This window comes from Canis lupus, chromosome 7 (genome assembly GCF_011100685.1).
Source record: "Canis lupus familiaris isolate Mischka breed German Shepherd chromosome 7, alternate assembly UU_Cfam_GSD_1.0, whole genome shotgun sequence".
Lineage (NCBI taxonomy): Eukaryota > Metazoa > Chordata > Mammalia > Carnivora > Canidae > Canis > Canis lupus.
Genome location: NC_049228.1, coordinates 13,482,809 through 13,504,819, shown reverse-complemented (window position 1 = coordinate 13,504,819; position 22,011 = coordinate 13,482,809). Strand labels below are relative to the sequence as shown.

Genomic DNA, 22,011 nt, shown 5'->3' with positions numbered 1-22,011 from the left:
TACATGGGTATTTTTCCTGGCTGTTTCATAGTCTATTTGTCTATCTCTGTACAAATAATCCTGTTTTAATTACTATACTTTTATAAATTTTGGTATCTAGTAAAGTAAGTTCTCCGTTTTGTGGTTCTTCTTTAGCAGTGTCTTGGTTTTCTGGTCCTTTGTTCTTTCATACAAGTTTTAAAATAAGCTTGTCAAATCCTACAAAGAAATCTTGCTGGGTTTCTTTCTTTTTATTTTTATTATTATTATTTTTTTTACATTCTTTTAATTCAAATTCAATTTGCCAACATATAGTATAATACCTAGTGTCTTGCTGGGTTTCTGATTTAAATTGTCTTGAATCTGTAAATAAGTTCAGGCAGAATGAACATCTTCATGACACTGAATCTGTGAATATGGAAAAGCTTTCTGTATGTTTTGATCTTTTCTAATGTCTCCTAATAAAATTCTAAAGTTTTTGCCAGAAAGATCTTGGTTATTTTTAAATTTATTCCTAGTACTTCATATTTTTTTTCTATAAGTGGTATCTCTTTTAAATATTAGATTTTCTAACCAATTTCTGCTGCTCTATAGACATGTCATTGAGTTTTGTTTATAAATTTTATATCTAGCAACCATGCTAAACTCACTTAATTCTAAGAACTGACCTGTAAATGCTGGATTTAACATGTGCACAACTTTATCATCTGTAATAATGAGTTTTGGTTCTTCTTTTTACTCCTTACATGAAAATCTTTGTCTTATTTCCAAATTCAAAGGGAAAGTTTTCTTTTTTATCATTAAGTATGGTACTTTGTTGTACGTTTGCTTTTTCATTTTTGTTAGCAAATCCTAGATTAGATAAAGAAAGCTCCCTTCTATTGCTACTTTATCTGAAATTCGTTTTATCACAAATGCTCTTAGGATTTTATCCAGTACCTTTTCTAAACCCATGAAGATGTCATATAATTTTTCTCCTTTAATCTGTTTAAGTAATTTGCCACATTACTGGTATTTTTGAATGTGTTAAACCCTACTTGGTCATGGAAAAACCCATTTCCATTTCATAGAATTTACCCCTTTCTTCTACGTTTTCAAGTATACTAGCATAAAGATTATTCACAATATTCTCATATTTCCAATATTTGTGGCACTTGCAATTGCAATTTACTAGAGTAAAATAAATTCTGCCTTCTTCACACTTAATCATTCACCTTTTTAAAAATAATGAAGTAAACCTTCCAGTTATGTTAGGCTTTGGTTTATAGTCTGAACAGGGGTAGTATTTATTACCTTTCTGTTCTGTTCTTTGGTCCTCAAGTTCTTTCTTAGGAGTTTTAGGTTTTATTAATTCTTTGTCCCAAGCAGCCAAAGCTTGTTTTTCCATTTGACGGATTTCTGCTTCCTCTGCATCCAAACGTCGCTTCCACTCTAGCAGCTCCTCTGCATGTTGTCGTCGTTGCATTAGTTTTTGCTCTCGCTTTGTCAGAAACCTATGGTCACACCATGAAGAACAGTCAGAATGAATCTACAGGCAGAAATTACTCAGAGCTCTACCATTCATTGCCTTATCAACAAGCTGTGTAAAAACATGACATTCCTACTACTTCTTTGAAAAACTTTGAAATAACAGAAGCTGTGATGAGTCAACTCATTCAGAAAATGAAAATTTATGTTTTACTTGTAATCGTTTGTAAAGATTAGCAAAGAAAAAACAGTGGCAAATTCAGAAAAGAAAATCTTTAGAATAGCTGGACAATGATGACTGATTAATACTTACATATTCACTTCTCTTAGGTGATTCTTTTTCACATAACAGAAGATACAAGAAATTTATTCTGAAGGTTCAGACCAGAAAACACACAAACCCAAACCCAAAACAATAACGACCAAAACAACAACAAAAACAAAGTTCAAAGTCCCCAAACAAGCAAGCAAACATAAAAACATATCCATGTCCCTTTTTGACTTTTACTTTCAAATTCAGTCTGGTTTTATTTCAGGTATCACTATACCACTTTTTGGTTCCCATTGCCTAAGAGACACAATGTGAGGTGGTAATTATGGAGAGAAAACTGAGTACCACAGTCAGATGCCTTTTGCATATAAACATGACTATTTACTTATGGAAATGAATGCACCAAATGCCTCAAATTTCTCAATTTAACCCAATCTCTGAAATTAAATAGCCCAATGTATCTTAGCTCCGAAGGGTTAAGAGAAATTACAGCTTTAGGAAAAGTTATCTGAGTAGTTAAAAAGTTACTATTAAATTCTCCTTATATGTAGATGCCAAAGTTAAGTAAAGGGTGGGCTGCTCATTTATTGATGTTAGATCTGTATTGGTGACTAATCAACAAAAATGCATTCACACATCCAACAAACACTTAATGAAAAACACAAAAACTGTCATTCCACTTTGTAAACAATCAGCATATCAAATTAACGTGGAAACAAAAAGGTACAATCTATGGGACATTTGACAAGAAGCCTCCAGGCTGTTAAAAAAAAAAAAAAAAAAAAGAAAGAAAGAAAAAAGCAAACCAAACAAAAAGAACAGAGCATGCTCTATCAAAGAGTGCACTGAAAAAGGTGCAAAGTTACCTGACCAACTGGTTGTAGATATACAGCTGGAATTTGGGATGAAGGTTGGGAAAACAGACACTGAGAGAGGCCCAGTGGTGAGACGTAAAGACAGAGAAGAAGTAGTGAACAGGAGAGCAGTGTCTACAAAATAAGGAGGAAGATTTTAAAACCAAGAGATCAAGAGGCAGCAAGAATGAGAAAGGGAAAGCAAAAGAGCTGAGTGGAGAACTTTTAATAAGCTTCCTGAATAACATTAAAAGCTACTCACTTAAAGCAAGCGTTATACTCTGTGTGACATATAAAACATGTACTATTATAGATCTTACCAATGATTTCTGAATAAACATGTCTTTCTCCTCAGATGTTGCTTAATCATCATCTATAGTTTCAGGTAAACTTATTTGTTTGTAAGTAAAGTTATGAGAACTACAGTATGGAGCTAAATAAGTTTTCCCATAAGCTTTTTTTTTTTTTTAATTTTTTTTTTTTTTCCCATAAGCTTTAACATAGAGAACAACAATTATGGCTGTGAACCTAGGACATTAGCAATTCTACATACATATATAATCCTGAGCAAATGATTTTTATATCTGCATCTTATCCTCTATTTTAAGCTTGAAATTAAATAAAAAGCACTGTGTTTGCCTTATTTAACCTAAGGCAATGTTAACATTGTGATCTGGCTTGAAAATAATAATTTAGAAAACAAATTTAGAGTAAAAATACCTTGTTCACCTCTACACAACATAAAATTTACTGCCCATAGGACCTACTGGAGGTATTTTGCTTTATATTTAACAAAGGCCCACTTTAACAAGATTGAAATACAATATCCATTCTATAAAATATTAGAATTTATAATTAAGAATAAACTAAGCTAGTTGCAATAAATATTCCTGGTTAAAAAAAAAATCATACTATGGATAGCTCATTCATAAGCTTAAAAATAAGAAAATTTCATATGTTACAGTTATAAAAGTAGGAAATTCTCCTTTTTATATAGTAAGTAGATCATTTATTTATTTAAATATAAAAATATATATATATTTAAGAGTATAAGTCAGTCTAGTAATAGTTTGAAAGGTTATTTCTCTTTGACAGAGCATGCTCCTGTTCACATGCACACCAACAATCATCTTTAGAGCAAGGCAACATTTTTTGCCTTGGAAGGGCAAGGAATAATGTATGTCACAGAAGTGAGAAAATCTAGGTATAAATCCAGCTATTCACTTGGATTTTAAAAAGTATGTACAATCTTGCCTATACATGTATTTTCAGATACACAAACTATTTCAATGTCTGTTTCCCCACAACTTAATATTTCACCTCCCCTTCATTTACTTATATGCACACATACATACATATACATTCATATCTGGATTGCCTTGATTTTCTGCACTGAAGTTCAAGGGAAAACAATTTTGCCAAATTTTAGTAAGACACTGCAATCTTCCTTGCCATTCTTTATGAATGTATAATAAACTTATTTTGATGCTAATTATCAAAATAGTACGCAAAAACAAATGTACTCGACAAAAGGTCCTAAAAATCTATTCATAATATTCAAATATCACCCACCCTCTTAAGCATATAACTGCTAAATGCATGCATGACCTAGTACAAAAAGTAAATATTGGAACATATAAAACAAACTGTAAAAAAATTACAATTTAAATTTGTCCAGTCTGATATACAGAATAATAATTTTCTCTACTAGAACAAGTACTGACCATTTATTTTTCATTTATAAGGATTAAGCATATTCAAAAGCCATAGGTTAGAAATGAACAACAAGATATAGCTAACAGAAAAAGGAAAGAAAGGTTTATTAGTGTGAGAAAAGTTTAAAGTTAAAACTTCTTCCCAGAAATATATGCTCCTTATTTATATATAATCTAGAAATAGTGTCCTTTAAAAGCTAAGCCAAATAAAGTTGAAATTAAAGAAGTAGTACTTCACTTTAGAGTTAATAATCCTTCAAGATGCTGCACAAATAAGAAGTAAAATTTGTGAAATATAGAGGCGAATGCCTACTAACAGAAAGTGCCTACCAACATGCTTTATGGTTGGTATCAAGACATCCTCCAGCAAGGCTTCTGAGGGTAACAGAACACTGGACTGAGTAGGATGAAACATAAAATAGATCTAATCTTGTAAAAAAATCATTGTGTTCTTATATAATGTTTTATCTTAAGAAATTCATGAGTAGTTAGTTCCTTTTAAAATTTATTTATGATAGAGAGACAGAGACAGAGAGAGAGCAGAGGGAGGAGGACAAGAAAACTTCACGCTGAGCACAGAGCTCGACACAGGGCTCGATTTCATCACCCTGAGATCATGACCTGAACCAAAACCAAGAGTCAGATGCTTAACTGACTGAGCCCCCCAGGAACCCCTAAGTCCCTTTTAAAGTCACACTTCATACTGTAAACTTGAACTGTGCAGCTATTCAAGCCTAGTAATCAGCCACTGAATACTCTTCCAATTTAAACAAATCCAATTTACGAGAGTCAATTTCTACTGCGATAACTTTAAGTCATCACTGTAGTTTTGTTTGAAAAAATTATGACGTTGAAAGCAGATATGCTAACTTGACTCAACTTGACGTCCAGAGAGCAGGGTCCTAGTTCTAGCTCTGCCACTATGTGGTATGTGTGATCTGGAACCAGTAACTTATTTCCATGGCTTCAATTTCTTCCTGTGAAACCAGGGGACTACATAAATGACTTCTCTAAGAGTCCTTCTAGTTCCAGCAGTTTATAATGCTTTCCTTCTCCATTTAAGTACCTCCTCACACTTTAAAAAAAATCTCAACACACTGCTAGACCATGTAACATAAATGAAAACATTTTTTTCCCACTGAGCTAATATAATTGTAAACTATGTTGCAACATATTATAAAACCATGCTATCATTTGAAAGAGCAAAATTATGATGTACATTTTTTTATTTTATGATGTACATTTTAAATGAAATTCTCAGTTGTATAATCCTTTGACTCTGAAAGATACTAAACAAAACAAACAAAAACCTAGTATTTTAAAATTCTTTCTGGACCAAAAACTAATTCTATATTGTGATAAGAAAAAATAAAACAGTGTTTTAAATTTTAAAATGAATAAAATTCTTCAAGTCCTTAAGCATTTTTAACGACATTCAAAAAGGAATATGAAGACATGGATACTACTACCATAAATGAAACTCTGGTCTTCGGGTACCTGGGTAGCTCAGTTGGTTGACTCTTGTTTTCGTCTCAAGTCATGATCTCAGGGTCATGAGATTGAGCCCCACATCCAGCTCCACGCTCAGCAGGGAGTCTGCTTGAGATTCTCTCCCTCTGCCCCTCCCCCTGCTCACACACGCCCATGCAAGCATGCACATTCTCTCTCTCTTTCTCAAAAATAAATCCTTTTTTTTAAATAAATCTTAAGAAAGAAAAAAGAAAATGCAGCCTTGTATTTTTAAGCAAAATTTATTCTATTATTTAAAATTGTCCAATAATTTGCATATATACTTAGACAAAATGTAGGTATATTATTCTTAACTTAGGAAGTAAAGAAAATAAAAACCATTATCAGGCTATCTGGATTTATTCAGTTACCTGAATAGATAGACTAGAACCTTGTCTAAGAAAATTATATTTCTAATTTAAGGCAGAAGTGTCTGGGTGGCTCAGTCAGTTAAGTGTCTGACTCTTGATCTCAGCTCAAGTCTTGAGCTAGAGGTATGAATTCAAACCCCATTTTGGGCTCCATGCTGGGGGTAGAGCCTACTTTAAAAAATATTGGCAAATTCTAATTTAAGTTAATGATATTTAATATATTTTTTAGACTTCTAATGAAAATATCTTTTTTAATGGAATAGCTAAAGTCTCCCCTGCAAATTCATAACTTTTTAAACTCAGCAGATTAATGAAGATTTTAATATTGACCAGACAATACCACAAATATTGTTAGGGCTATGTCATACAGTATCTGTTTAACTTTATGATTTAAAACCAAGTAAGTTAATTTGCTCTTTTAGCAGTTTCTAAGCTAACTGGGAATATTTTTAAATATTTAAATTTTAAGTAAAAAAGTATTTCAATATTTAAAATGAACATTTGAGGGGATCCCTGGGTAGCTCAGCGGTTTAGCGCCTGCCTTTGGCCCAGGGCGTGGTCCTGGAGTCCTGGGATCAAGTCCCACATCAGGCTCCCTGCAGGGAGCCTCTGTCTCCCTCTGCCTGTGTCTCTGCCTCTCTCTCTTTCATGAATAAATAAATAAAATCTTTAAAAAATAATAATAATAAAATGAACGTTTGAGAAGTTTTGTGACTTCATTTTTCCGTGCTAACATGGTTTGCAATGATCAAACCAAAATATAACTTGTCTGTAGGATTCTTTTTTGCTTTTTCTTATACTATAAAGTACTTACTAATTCAGAAGTATATTAAACTCAGAACACTCATCCACTGAAAATTGCCTTCATATATTCTTTTCAATAAAATTTTTTTCCTCCCCTGAACTTCCTTACAAGTCAATTTGTATCTATTTCTCTATAGGAATTGATACTTGCTCTTTTCCACCTAGACTATCTGTTCTTTAAGGGCACCATTTATGTTTGATTGACCTTTATATCTCTCAGAGCCTCACACATTCACACAATTCCCAATAATTTATTACTAAGAATAAGTATATATTTAATAAATAATATGAAAGAACAGCTGCTATTAAATGAAAAAAAAAATGCCGTGTCCTATTTTAAACTTGAAGATATATATCCTCATCCTTTTTATGTTTTATTTGCTCAGTAAAAAAATTTTCCTGAGATGAAATTGGCAAATTAACAGAAAAAGTCCACTGCATGGTGTTTTCTTCATGAACATGTTTCAGGATTCCAGGCAATGTACCTGTATTGTAAATAATGCCCCTCACAGTAATAAACAAAACTCAGATCTCATTTAGCAACAGTATCAAAAAGACAGAGGGCTATGCAGTCTGTGGCTTTTGCAAACATAGGTTTATTGTAACTAATCTTTTTCACAACTTAAATTTCTTTTGCTTTTCACTACACTGAGAAATAGAAAGTATGTATATAATGTCAGATCAATAAAAAGGTCAGGAAAAGCCACAGATTAGAAATATAAATTTTAACAAAAGCTTTGTTGTCTTAATGAAACATTAAAGAAGGAAATCCTTTACTGTAGCCAATAGTTTAACAGTTTAAGAAAAATATTTGTCACACAATCAGAATTCAGAAGGTTAACAATAAGCAATGACATATAATGAAAAAGTTCCCAAAAGTTAGCTAAACTTAGTGAGGGAGGATTGCTTTTTGACAGGTATTTTATATCAATAAAATAGTAATCTCTTGGAAGACTGCCTTTGTAAATCTACCAAACAAATATTAGTGTCTAGTACCAAAGTCTCAAATTATTTTGTTATTAAGTGTCTACTGTAGCAAATGACAATAAAATTAACTCACTCTATTTACTGACATTTACTTACTGACATTACAATATTGTTAAAGGAAATCTAATTGTAAAGTTCTGGTGACCTGAATGGTATTTAAAAACCAGTTTTCACATAATTTTGTTCTAGACATAAAAAAAAAAAAATCACATAATAATCTTCCTTTATAGTGCATTGCTAATTTTGAAAAATATTCCAAGTCATCCTCAAATTTCAGCATCATCATAAATATTAAAACTAATTCCTTTGCTACTGCTGTCCTTACATCCCTACCACAAAAACAATTGCATTGCTTCAAACAAATCAAGTCACTTCCTTCCAATAGGTCAAAAGATCTATTTCTTTGATAAATTTCTCAAATGGTTCCTGTAGTAGTTGATAAAGGAAGGCAGAACAATAATACAAAAATTCCATGTGTTTAATATTTTGGATTCTGAGAAAATAATTAATAAAACTTGGAACAAAATCAGTAAGTGTGACCTTCAATTTATTATTTAGAATTTTTAAAGCTTTGACCAAATCTGAAATAAGCACCACATAAACAGACTCATCTCATAGACTTAGGATTAGCCATTTCTTCTACAAGTGTGATTAAAATGATTAGAATACTATTTATAAAGATTAGCAATGAAGACCTTACTAATATAGATGAGCAAGGGATCAATGAAGAAATTACCCCTGGAGTTGTCTTTCCTCCAACATTTACCATTCAAGGATAATGGGGGCATGTATAAAATGTCAAGACAGTCAGAAATTCACAAGAGAGATTACTCTAAATTCAAACATCCATGAAGCAAAATAGTATGCCTATACAGACTATTGTGAAATATCAGGAAAGGAAGAAAGCATCTTAGTCTACATTTCAATGAAAAAGTCTTACTTTAGTCTATCACATGGAATCATCCAAAAAGGAATATTGACATGTTTATAAATATTTGGTTTAACCTCACTGTATTTTTAAAATTTGTGTTGATTTTTTAAAACTTATTTTCATAACCAATTCAGGTATTTTAAAGTTATGCAACGCAATTTAACTAAGCAAAGAAGAGCAAATGTATAACATCATTATCTACAGTAAGTAAGGTTTGATTTACAACTATTTGACTATTCAGAAACTAATTAAATCACAGGTTGATGTCCATAAATATAGACCATTATTAAATTTGGTAATGTGTGGTACACTGACAAAGGATATCAAGATACACCTTAAGTTCAATCTGTGGTTCAAACCATTAACAAAATAAAATAGCAGTCAATCAAATATTTTAACGAGTCTCTCATATTTAAAGGTAGAGGTTATAAAGTCAAGGACAGGGTCCACAAGCAGCTACTTTACAAGCCTATTTAATGAAATGTACACCCACAAGTATAATCGCTCACATAAATGTAACTTTATATAGTCAATGCTGACATACAATTGAGCTACATTTAAATAGAAGTAGCTTTTTTTAAAAAGAGCCTCTAAAAAAATAATACTTAGAAATGTTTTAGAAGAATGGTAGACTGCCAAATCACTCAGGAAAATTTCAGTTTTTCTGGTTTCAACTGAGCAATCCACACTTCCTCACAGGTTAAAATTTCTATTTGACATAAGCCTGAGAATTGTCAAAGAGCCACAGGATGAGATCTCAGGATATATCATTAATGCTTCCCTAAGTCAATAGACATCCTCAGATTTCAGAGAAGATATAAATTTCACACTTACTTTTAACTTTTAATAAAGAAAGATGGACACATTGTCATGGGTATATGTGCAATTACTATGTTGGTTTTTAAAATAAGAAACCTGACTGTATTAAAAACAAGAAAATTTGTTTTATAAGAAGATCTATAGTTAACTGACCTCTAGGTTTATTTAATAATTCTGCTAAAATGCTCCTGAATTTATAAAATATTATTTGCATCAATCTAATCTAATGAAATACATTAAAAATATTTGTTGCTATCATTTGCAATGTGAACAGGAGATATTTATAAAAATAAATTACTTTTCATCCATGCGGCTTCTCATTTTTTTTAGTTTCTGCATAATGCTGCTAGTTTCACTGCTGGAGATTGAAATAGGGGAAGGACTACGGGTCTCCAAGTCAGTTGGACCAGGACTGGTTGCCTTATTATCCTTTGTATCATCATCACTATGAGAGTCCTGCAAACAAAAGAGGGCAAAAGTTTTACAATTTTACTGGAATTTAAGATCTCAAGATGACCCTAAACATTCTTGTTTTAAAATTAAGTTTATCCTCAAAACTTTATTTATAAAAATAGCTGTAATTAAGATAATTACTTAAAAGACAAAATTGTATCACATTTAAAAGTGGCTACAGATTTTGTTACATTTGTCTTACATATGTTTATATATAATCACAAAGTATAATAATAAAAAACTTTAAAAATATTCTGCTACTGTCAGTCTAGTATTTGTCCTAATTTCTTTTAAATTGAACCACTCAAAAGGAATACAAACACTATATATAGATAGATATAAGAATGAAGAGAATACATAAACATTAATAATATTGAGCGATGGATCTTTTTTGCCAATTCTAGTGGGAAACACAGTATTTTCCCCAATTAAAAAGTTTACAATGAAAACATTTAGAACTGTTGGTTTAATTGATATTTCTCATGGCCAAAAAGTAATTTAAATGCTTAAATAAGTCTTTCCCACAGTCATTTATTCTCATAACTTTTCAGGATGATGAGTAGAAACAGTTGTGACCATTTTTATTTTGTGAACAATACACACAGCAGAGGTCTTCTCCTTCCTTTTCTGCTTCCTAAATGATTCAGTCCTGAAGCCATTAGATGGAACAGAGCAAGGTAGGGTCCATGCAAAGGTAGAGATAGACAAGAAGACAAAGACTGGGATGTCCCAACTGGAGTGAGATGAAGAAGGCATCTAACACGGGTATTAACTCAAGCAGGGATGTCCACGGGGGAATAGCTTGACTTGGGAGTCAGAATCCAGGGGTGGTGAGGATACCCACATGGGGAAAGGGGTAGCAGTGGTTATGGGAGAGATGGGTTACATAGAAGAATGGTCAAATCACTAATCTATATTAAGGAAAATGTTAATCAGTTGTCTGTCAGAAAAGGAAGATTCAAACAAGAAAAAACTAGAATGGAATATTATGGTGCAGGATTGGAACTGGAAGAATCAGTATGAACTCATAATACATACATACCATATGTATATGTACATATAGAAATAAACATACACGTAAAATGTATTTTTTACTACTTCTACATAAACTTATATATTCTCTAGATTGGTTGCTTTTAGGAGGACCAAAACCTGAATAGTAATGAGCTTGCCTAGCACCAGATCTTGGTTTCTGAGTAACTTTCCTCCTTGGAGAAACAGCCGTTTCCAAGTCTGGGGCAGGGAAGGTACAAGATGACCCTAGGACATCTTGTTGCAGAGAACATGGAAGTGCTCAAAGATTGATGCAGACATGTCAAAAGGGAACAGAAATTTGAAAAGACTTTTAATGGTCTGACTTGGGACAAAGCAAACATCAAAACAAATGATAGTAACAGATTTAATCTGTAAGTTCACACTAGTATAAATAAAAGAATAAATTTAATGAAGAACAGACATTTATGTAGTCTCAAAATAATTCATGCAAAGTACTTATTATTCACAAAGGGGCAGAAAGTAACTTCACAGTGAAGTTTGATAGCCACCACCTTAATCAAGTGATCAAGTCAACATCTTCAGCTGGGATAAATCAAAATCAGGCCCCACCTGATTAAATGCAGTGAGAACATCACATCACTTCCATGATATTCCAACCAAAGATACATAACGTGAATCTAATTATGAGGAAATATCAGATGAATCCAAGTTGAGAAACACTCTACCAAATAACTGGCATGCAATCTCCCAAAGTGTCAAGGTCATGAGAGTCAAGTAACTTTTCCAGACTGAAGGGACTAGAGACATGAGAACTAAATGCAATATGTGATTCTGAACTTACCTTTTGATATAAAGCACATTATTTTGACAATTAGAGAACTGTCATACTCCCAACTCAGGAAGACAGAGTCCTTTTTATCATGTTTGAAATTTTCTATAAATTTGAGATCGTTTCAAAATATAAACTGAATTTTAAAAATCAAAGGCAGAAAATGCCAAGATTTATTTCATTACAGAGCTATCCAGTGTGGGTTCTCCAACACTACACTGACACTTTACAGAATCTCAGAATAGATCCAAATTTTGCTTTTGTCTGAATACCTTCTTTGACTTTTTTATGGTTATATTAACACTGGATAACTAAAATAAGTATCAAGAGCAAAAATAGTCCAATTTGAGGAACATATCTGGATTGATAAGCAAGAACAAGGTTCTCTGTCCCAAGTGAGTTTATATATGGAAAACATTTTCAACTATTATTTGAACCATGTATCTCCTTTTGAAACTTGACTATTCCATGAGGAAAAAAAATTAAAAATCTCACTATACATAAAGTCACAAACGTAGAACTTTCTTCTAGTTCATCTATCAACTATCACAGTCCATCCTATGAGAAAGTGAGGCAGGATTAGATATTAGGAAGCAACATGAGGCAGAAAACAAACAGTAATTTCGTGTAACTTACCAATTTATTCTCCCCTGCTGACTTTAACTTCTCCTGTAACTTTATGGTGGTCTGTCGTATCCTTTCTATCTCCTCCTGCTGCTTTAGAATTAGCTGTCTTTCCTTCCGAGCTGCCTTATTGGCTTCTTGAAGACGTTTAATTTCTGCCTAAGGTTTAAAGAGAAGAGTGATGGGAGATTTAGAGGCTACAAGTCCAAAGGAGTATTTTAAGAAAGCCCAATCATCACATATATCAAGAAAAAAAACATAGAGTTGTCAAGATAAAAATAGTAATATTGAAAATTTTTAAAGTAGTGAAGGAAAAGAGTCATATAAACCCATCATGCTAAAATAATGTAACATGAACCCTTAATTTAAACAACTATAATTACAATAGACTGAGAAGTTCCTATCCTCCTTTTAAACTTACATCCTTCATATTTTTCCATACTGCTACTTGGTCTTTACTCTTATTTGTTTAATAGATGCATAACAAGTAAAGTAGTTAATATAACTAACAATTATTCTACTGCTAAATTCTTAGGCCCCTTGTAATTTTTTACCAACCCAAATAATGCTTTGATGCCTATAACTGTCTCAAACTATGGGTTTGTTCTTTAGGAGAGATTCCAAAATGTAGGACAAACAAGTCAAAGAGGCCAAATCATATTATGGCCCTTAAAATCATTTAAAGATTGCTTTCAAAAAAGAATAGTCTCCGCTTAAAATGCCACAAGACTACATTGCACCAAACTCTCTCCACACAGGGTATTTTTAAGTTTTTTTGTTACTAATGAAGTGGGCAAAAGATAATACACTTCACTGTTAATAACCGTTAAAATTTAAGACTGTCCTTTTCCCCCCTATAAATTTGTTTTAACCTGTTTCTGTCAATAATGTAAGCATAATAAAGACAGTAATAATCTGCAACTTATAACTTCTTTTAATCATGTTTGATTTTTGGAAACTATCTGAAAATGCAGAAAAGTGAAACAAAACATTTAATTTCTAAAATCTCATACTAACAATTGTTAATATTCTGTCATATTTTATCCTAGTTCTTATTTTGTGAAGAAATAAAACACTACAGATAAAATCAGTATGCAATTCCAAGTCATTAGAGGTAATCACTACCATGGTGTATATATATATCCTTTTTGCGCATTCTTTTAAAATTCTTCTACAGATATTTGTACTTATCTACAAAAAACATATTTGTATGTTTTAAAATATTTTATAAAGAATATCACACATACATATTTTCAATCTTGCTTTACTAGACATTGCTTTTGATACTTCTCTGCATTGACTTAACCCCTACATACTATGTAACACTGGAGGCATATAATATTTCATGTGATCCATTACCCCTACCTTTGGATAAAGTTGTTCACTACTATAAACAATGCTACAATAAACAGCCTTATACTTTTTGTCTTTGGCAGAAGTATGAATTTCTCTGGAACAGTAGTTCTTTAAGTGTGGTCCCTGGCCCGTATAGGATTCCCAAGGTTCTTTCAGAGGACTCTCAGGGTCAAACTATCTTCATAATACTAAGACATTATTTGCCCTTGTTCATTCTTACTCTCTCATAAGTATCATATGGCACTGTATGCATTTTAAAGAAAATAACTATATCCTCCAAAACAAAAAAAAATAATCAGTATTTAGATTTTTACAAATCTCTTTCTGTCTGGCTTAATTTTTTGAAACATCATGTATTGGACATTTGGACAATGTCAGTTCACTGAGTTATGCAGATCTTCCAAATGTTTACACATTTCATTTTACAGTATTTTAAAAATCGCATTCTTTCACATCACCACAGATCTCAAAAGAAAAGTTCTGGTGGAGGGGATCCCTGGGTGGCGCAGCGGTTTGGCGCCTGCCTTTGGCCCAGGGTGCGATCCTGGAGACCCGGGATCGAATCCCACGTCGGGCTCCCGGTGCATGGAGCCTGCTTCTCCCTCTGCCTATGTCTCTGCCCACCCCCCCTCTCTCTCTGTGACTATCATAAAAATTAAAAAAAAAAAAAAAGTTCTGGTGGACAGAAATTTTCCAAAATTCTGATTTGAAAGGCCAAATTTCATCATTGGCAACAAATACTTTTACAGCTATTTTCTATGAAGTGACAGGCACACTTCATTCATTTTTGAGAAAATGACGGTCACATATCTAAATCTGTATAAACATAGTTGGTCTCTAATTTGTTCAAGGAAAAATGGTATTCCATTTAAAAAAAAAAAAGGCTAGTTCAGCTTGCAACTCAAACACTTGCACAAATGCCTTTCCTTGAGTTAATCACTGTCCTCTGGTTATCTGGCAAAAGTGCTTACTTGTGGGTTTCCTATTTTTTTCATGCAGAATATGAAGATGAAAGTACTCAAAGGTCAACACTCAGCAAAACTGATAATTGTCACTACTTAATCAAGATATTCTTCAGAGAAATTAATTTTGGTTTTTTGTTTTTGTTTTTCTTTTTTAGCTGTATGTGGCACTGAAAAATATGATGACTGCTAATACAGTTTGGTGCCACTACCCTGATTTGTGCTAAGGCATCAGCAGTTTTACTCACCATTGTTTTTGCACCACTTAGTACAAATGTCAAACCATGAAAAGGGCAAATTCATATCCCACTATTAGAAAAAAAGTTTAGACCTCCCTGACCCATGAAAGGGTATCAGGGACCTCCGAGCTCCACACAGCACATTTTGAAAAACTGCTATTAGCTTAGGCCTGAGCTTCTAACCAATTAATGTATAAATTTACCCAATCTAAGACCAGAAGGGTAAAGAAACTGTTTCAAGGGGATTCTGGGGGAAGACGTTTGCTTTTGTTTTCACAGAGTAAGCCGTAACATTGTACAAGCAAATGGTTCACTTTAAAAGGGTTAATAGTATAAGTGAATTACACTTTCAAATGGTTATTTTATGTTAGGTGAATTTTATCTCAAAAAAAAAAAAGAAGACGACGACAACATAGGAAAATATGCTCTTCTTTTGGATACAGGTGTGCAAGGATATGTAGCCCAATTGGTTATAGCTATCTATCCCCACCACCAGTCAAAATAATTCTTTTCCTTTTTTTAAATTTTTTTTTATTTATTCATGATAGAGACAGAGAGAGAGAGGCAGAGACACAGGCAGAGGGAGAAGCAGGCTCCATGCCAGGAGCCTGACGCGGGACTCGATCCCAGGACCCCAGGATCGCGCCTTGGGCCAAAGGCAGTCGCCAAACCACTGAGCCACCCAGGGATCCCCTCAAAATAATTCTTATGATACAACTGCAATAAATATAACCTTCCACACTGGTGCTTTTATTTCTGTAGGGCAGCTTTCCAGGGGTAGACAGAGTGTTTTTTGCACATTTACTTAAACATTCTGAAGTACTACAGGAACGACTGAGTGGTTTAGTCAGTTGTGTGGCCCACTCTTGATTTTGGCTCAGGTCATGGGATCAAGCCCCATGTCAGGCTCCATACTCAGTCGGGAGTCTCCCTAAAGATTCTCTTTCCCTCTCCCTATGACCCTCCCCCCCCAGATTGCATACTCCTTCTCTCTCTCTCAAATAAATAATCGTTTAAAAAATTTACAAGAATGGGATGCCTGGGTGGCTCAATGATGAGCATCTGCCTTCGGCTCAGGGCGTGATCCTGGGATCCGGGATCAAGTCCCACATCTGCTCCTTGTGCGGAGCCTGCTTCTCCCTCTGCCTGTGTCTCTGCTTCTCTTTGTGTCTCTCATGAATAAATAAATTAAAAATCTTAAAAAAATTTTTTACAAGAATGGTACCATACTATATATATATTTTTTGCATCCTGCTTCTCCATAAAAACCAATATTATGATTTTTTATAAAGATCTACTGCTATAACTGTTCAATATGGTAGTCAGTTACATGTAGCTATTTAAATTAAAAGTAAATAAAATTAAAATTTCAGTTTCTCAGTTGCACTAGCCACATTTTAAAGAGTCAAAAACTATATGTGACTAGTAGCTACTGTATTAGCACAAACACAGAATGTTAATATCATTCCAGAAATCTCTATTAAATAGTGCTGACATGTAATGTATTCATTTCTGCAGCATTGTACTTTCTTCCAGGAAGATGCTTTGCTTCATCTATTCTCTTAATTAAAGAATTAAGCTGTTTCCAATTCCCCTGTACATGTGTGAACACTTCACTAGTATATATACCAAGACAAAGAACTGCTAAGTCACAGATTAAATGTGTTGTCAACATAACTAGATAAAGTCAAACTGCTCTCAAAGGGGTTATACATGTCACCACTCTCACAGGTACATAGATCTCAAGTTGACAAAACCTAAGAGGCTTCCAACTCAGTGCCTCCCTCAAAGCATTTGATTCTTAAGCAGTACAGACAGAAGGCTAAGGAGCTACACAAAAGAAACCTCTCAACAGCACAGTAGAAATCGCCAGTCTCTTGTGCTGGTAAAAAAGGTGTACCTGGCTTTCAACTGAAATTCCTAGGTTACAACCTAGGGTCAATGCAAAGCAGAAGTAGTCTGAGGCCTACCAACTCTGCCATCTAACACTAACCGAGCTCAGTCCTTGAACGAATTAAAGTGAATAGCGAAGCACTTTAACTGAATAGCAGAGGGAAAAATAAGTCCTCTCTGGGAGGAGATAACATCATCTGGAGCCTTTGCAGTTATTTACCCAGTGTCCAGCATTTAATGAAAAATTACTATAAGAGAGTCTCAATGATAGAGAACAAACAAACTGATGGTTGATGGAGGGAGGTGGGTGGGGGTGGGCTAGATGAGTGAGGAGTATGAAGAAGGGCACTTGTTGTGATGAGCACTGGATATTTTAAGTGATGAATCACTGTACTACCGAAACCAATATGGCACTATACATTACTAACCAGAATGTAAATAAAAATTTGAAGAAAAAACTACTACACACACAAAGAATCGCATAATAGAAAATATAAAGAAAAAAACAGTAGCAGACACACACATGTCCAACTATCTAGTTAACAGACAAGAAATCTAAAATGACAATGAATAAGGTGTTCAAAAAAAATGGGAAAAAATGGAAAAATTGATGGAAAGGTAAACAAAGAAAATCTATTTAAAAAAAAAAAAGATGGGATGCCTGGGTGGCTCAGTCATTTAACAGTCCAACTCTTGGTTTCAGCTCAGGTCATGAGCTCAGGTAATCAAGGTCAAGCTCCACATTGGGCTCCATGCTCAGTGCAGTCTGCTTGAGATTCTCTCTCTTTCCCTTTGCCCCTTCCCCTACTCTCATTCTCTCTCTAAAAATACATGAAATCTGTAATTTTTAAAAAATCTATAGAGAAAAGAAAATAGATATTATAGAACTAAAAAATAATCACATTATGAACTCATTGAATGACAGGACACATGACAGTGAAGAATATGTAACTAATGAATTTGAAGACAGATCAGTAGAAACTTTCCAAATTGAAGCACAGTGGTTTGTTTTCATTGTTTCTAAAGAGTGAGATAAAAACAAAACAGAGCAGAAGGCAGATGTGCTAAATGGCCAGAAGGTCTAACATATTTCTATTTAGAGTCTCTGAAGAAAAGGAGAAAGAGTGGGACAGAAGCAACACATGAAGAGATAGTTTTCGGAAACCGAAATCTAACAAACAACGGATTCAAGCTTAGCAAATCCTGAGCAATATGAATAGAAAAGAAACCATACCTAAGCACATCTTAGTAAAACTACTGAAAAAAATCTAAGACAAATTTTTTTAAATCTTAAAAGCAGCCTTCAAAAAAACATTAAGACAATTGCCCTCTCCATAAAAACAGTAGAAACTAGTAGACATGGAAAATATCTTTTAAAATGCTGAAATATAAATCTCTGCCCAGTAAAAATATCTTTCAAAAATGAAGGTGAAAAAAATGAAGATGAAGCAAGTAAATTTTCAAAATAATAAAAACTGAATGGGCTATCAGCAATCATGCAGTAAAATATTAGATTGATCAAAATCCAAATGTTTGTGCCTCAAAGCACACTATTAAGAAAGTGAAAACAGGGTACCTGGGTGGCTCAGTCGATTAAGTGTTTCCCTTCAGCTCAGGTCATGATTTCAGGGTCCTGGAATCAAGCCCCACATTGGGCTCCCTGTTCAACGGGGAACCTGCTTCTCCCTCTGTCCCTACCCCTACTTGTGCTTTCTCTCTCTCTGTCTCAAATAAATAAAATCTTAAAAAAAAAAAAAAAAAAAGGTGAAAAGATGGGATGCCTGGATGGTGATGCTTGGTTAAGCATCAGAGTCCCGATTTGGGCTCAGGTTCATAATCTCAGGGTTATGAAATCAAGCCCCATAACAAGCTCCACACTGGGCACGGAGGCTGTATAAATTTTTCTCCATCACTACCCCCAATCCCTGCTTACTCTCTCTCTTTAAATAAATATATAAAGTGAAAACACAACCCCACAGAATGAGAAAATATTGGTAAATCTAGCTTTTATTCTACTTTATAAACAGAAAGCTACTATAACATTCTAAAAAGTTATTTACTTATTTTAACTAAAAGATAATTTTAGGTGATTCTGAAAACCAATTTTTCTGGATTAAAAAGACATAATTTCTTTTTTTAAAAAATTCCAAAGTTTTTTTTTTAAAGATGTATTTATTTATTTTATTTGAGAGAGAAAGAGAGAATGCGCGAGGGGGTGGAGGGGCAGGGGAAGGGTGAGACAATCTCAAGCAGACACCACACTGTGCAAAGAGCCTGGGGGGAGGGGCAAGATGGCGGAAGAGTAAGGTCCCCAAATCACCTGTCCCCACCAAATTACCTAGAAAACCTTCAAATTATCCTGAAAATCTATGAATTCGGCCTGAGATTTAGAGAGAACACCTGGAATGCTACAGTGAGAAGAGTTCGCGCTTCTATCAAGGTAGGAAGACGGGGGGGGGGGGGGGGGGGGGGGGGGGGGGGGGGGGAAAAGAAAGACACAAAAGGCATCCAAGGGGGAGGGGCCCCGCGAGGAGCCGGGCTAAGGCCTGGGCGAGTGTCCCCGGGACAGGAAAGCTCCGTCCCGGAGAAGCAGGAGCTGCACCGACCTTCCCTGGCGGAAAGGGGCTCGCAGGGAGTTGGAGCAGGACCCAGGAGGGCGGGGATGCCCTCGGGCTCCCTGGGACACTAACAGACACCTGTGCCCCGGGAGAGTGCGCCATACCCCGCGGCCGAGCTCCCTAAAAGACTGCAGCTCGCAGGGCGGGACCGGAGCAGCTTGGAGGGGCTCGGGCAGAGGAAGAGGCTCCGCGGTGGGGGCTGCGCGGCTCTGGGAGCAGCTCGGAGGGGCTTGAGCGGCGGCTCCGCAGAGGGGGCTGCGTGGCCGGGAGCGCGAATCCAACAGCGCAGGCCCTGGGAGCACAGGGCGCCGGGACACAGCCCAGGATCCGGCCTCCCCCCGGGACAGGCAGAGGCCGGGAGGGCCCAGGACAGCAAGGACGCTCCTGCCCCGAGCTGAGCAGATCAGCGGCCCCGCCCCGGAGCCTCCAGGCCCTGCAGACAGAGAGCTCCGGAGCTACTGTGGGAGCTGAATCCAGGGCTCCAAGGGCTGGCTCCGCCACTGCGGTGGTTCCTCCAGGGGCCTCACGGGGTAAACAACCCCCACTGAGCCCTGCACCAGGCAGGGGCAGAGCAGCTCCCCAAAGTGCTAACACCTGAAAATCAGCACAACAGGCCCCTCCCCCAGAAGACCACCTAGACGGACGAGTTCCAGGGGAAGTCAAGGGACTTAAAGTATACAGAAGCAGAAGATACTCCCCCGTGGGTTTTTTGTTTTTTGTTTGTTTGTTTTTTGTTTTGCTTTTTGATTTGTTTGCTTCCCCACCCTTTTTTTCCCTTTCTTTCTTTTTCTTTCTCTTTTTCTTCTTTTTTTCTTCCTTTTTTTTCTCTTTTTCTTTTCTTTCCTTCTTTCTCTCCTCTCTTTTTCTCCTTTTCCCAATACAACTTGCTTTTTGGCCACTCTGCACTGAGCAAAATGACTAGAAGGAAAACCTCACCTCAAAAGAAAGAATCAGAAACAGTCCTCTCTCCCAGTTACAAAATCTGTGCAAAGAGCCTGATGCAGGGCTCAATCTCACGATCCTGAGATCATGACCTGAGCCAAAACCTAGAGTCAGAAGCTTAATCGACTGAGCCACCCAGGCAGCCCCAAAATTCCAAATTTTTAAAGTTCATACAGTAAGTGATGTTTTCTTAGGGCAAATTTAAGAAAGAAAAAAAAAAAAAAAAACCTAGTTGAGTAATAATCCAATCTATAACCTAACTGATTAAATTCACACAGATTACCCAACATAATAGCTAGTACCTAGCAACAGGACAATAAGGGAAACAAAAACTAGAATCCACTGAATACTTACCAGGCACTGTGAAATACATTTTATACATGTTACCTCATTTTAATCATCACAACCACCATATGAAGCATAATCTTAGTATAATCTTACTCTTATAGATGAAATTAAGTCTCAGAGAGTTACTTAAACTTGACCATTATTACACAGCTGCAAGTGGCAAAGCTGGAATTCAGATAATAGCAGCTGTGCCAAGATTATATGTATTAATTAACTCATTCTTCTCAACAACCCTACAAAGTCTGTTACCATTATCCTCAGTTTAGAGATAAGGAAACAGGCACAGAGAAATTAGGTAACTTGTCCAGGATTATAAAACTAATAACTGGTAGATTTGGAATTTTAACCCAGGAAATCTGACTCTGAAACTTGAATTCTTAACCACTATACCATGTTACTTCTCCAGGACTCAAATTCCAGGTGTTTCTGAGCTCAATAAGCCAAAATATTAGTCAATTTGTAACAAGTGTGTCTTGAAAGTCTATTTGGGAAAATAGTGACTAAAAAATTAATTCAAATGGACTCTTTTCACAAATATCTTAATTTTTAAAATATGCTTTTCAAATACTATTTTATTTAACAAATGAAGGGAGGTTTGACTCTATATTGTATTAAGTTAGCAGTGACACAAAATTAGAAATATAGAAGACTACCAAGCAATTTCTGTAGTTATAACTATCAGCAAAAACAGTAGTAAATATCAACTAAATCTCATTTAAGCTGATAGCAAGTAAAAGAGATCAAGTAAAATAATATATTCTACCATCTAACTTGCCTTAGGAGAAATTCTCTTAAAGAGTGATTTTTCTTAACATACCTTCTCTTGCTGCAACCTTAAAAGTAAACCACGCTGTTTTTTCCGAAGAGGGGGCATTTTATCATCTTCTCCTTTGTCTCGTAGATGTCTGCAAAGATTGCACATTGAGACAAAGAGATTAAATTTCTATGATAATGACAAGGATTCTCAACCACTAAAAAGTCTCTAAAAACAATTTAATTATTTTCAAACGTGGAAAACATGCAGCAATGTCTACCCCACCAAAT

At 35.1% G+C, this 22,011-nt stretch overlaps 1 protein-coding gene across 4 annotated transcripts in view; it reads right to left on the bottom strand.

Moving 5' to 3' along the window:
* Positions 1-22,011, bottom strand: part of CEP350 (centrosomal protein 350) — a 153,597-nt gene that overhangs the window by 41,647 nt on the left and 89,939 nt on the right. For 3 of the 4 annotated variants that reach the window (XM_038542170.1, XM_038542172.1, XM_038542171.1), the window contains exons 25-29: positions 21,785-21,872; positions 12,622-12,768; positions 10,006-10,163; positions 2,584-2,706; positions 1,273-1,472 (exon numbers count right to left, since the gene is read on the bottom strand). In XM_038542170.1, coding sequence (XP_038398098.1) covers positions 1,273-1,472; positions 2,584-2,706; positions 10,006-10,163; positions 12,622-12,768; positions 21,785-21,872 — 716 coding nt within the window. The remainder of the gene's footprint in view (positions 1-1,272; positions 1,473-2,583; positions 2,707-10,005; positions 10,164-12,621; positions 12,769-21,784; positions 21,873-22,011) is intronic. The other variant, XM_038542173.1, reaches the window with a different exon arrangement.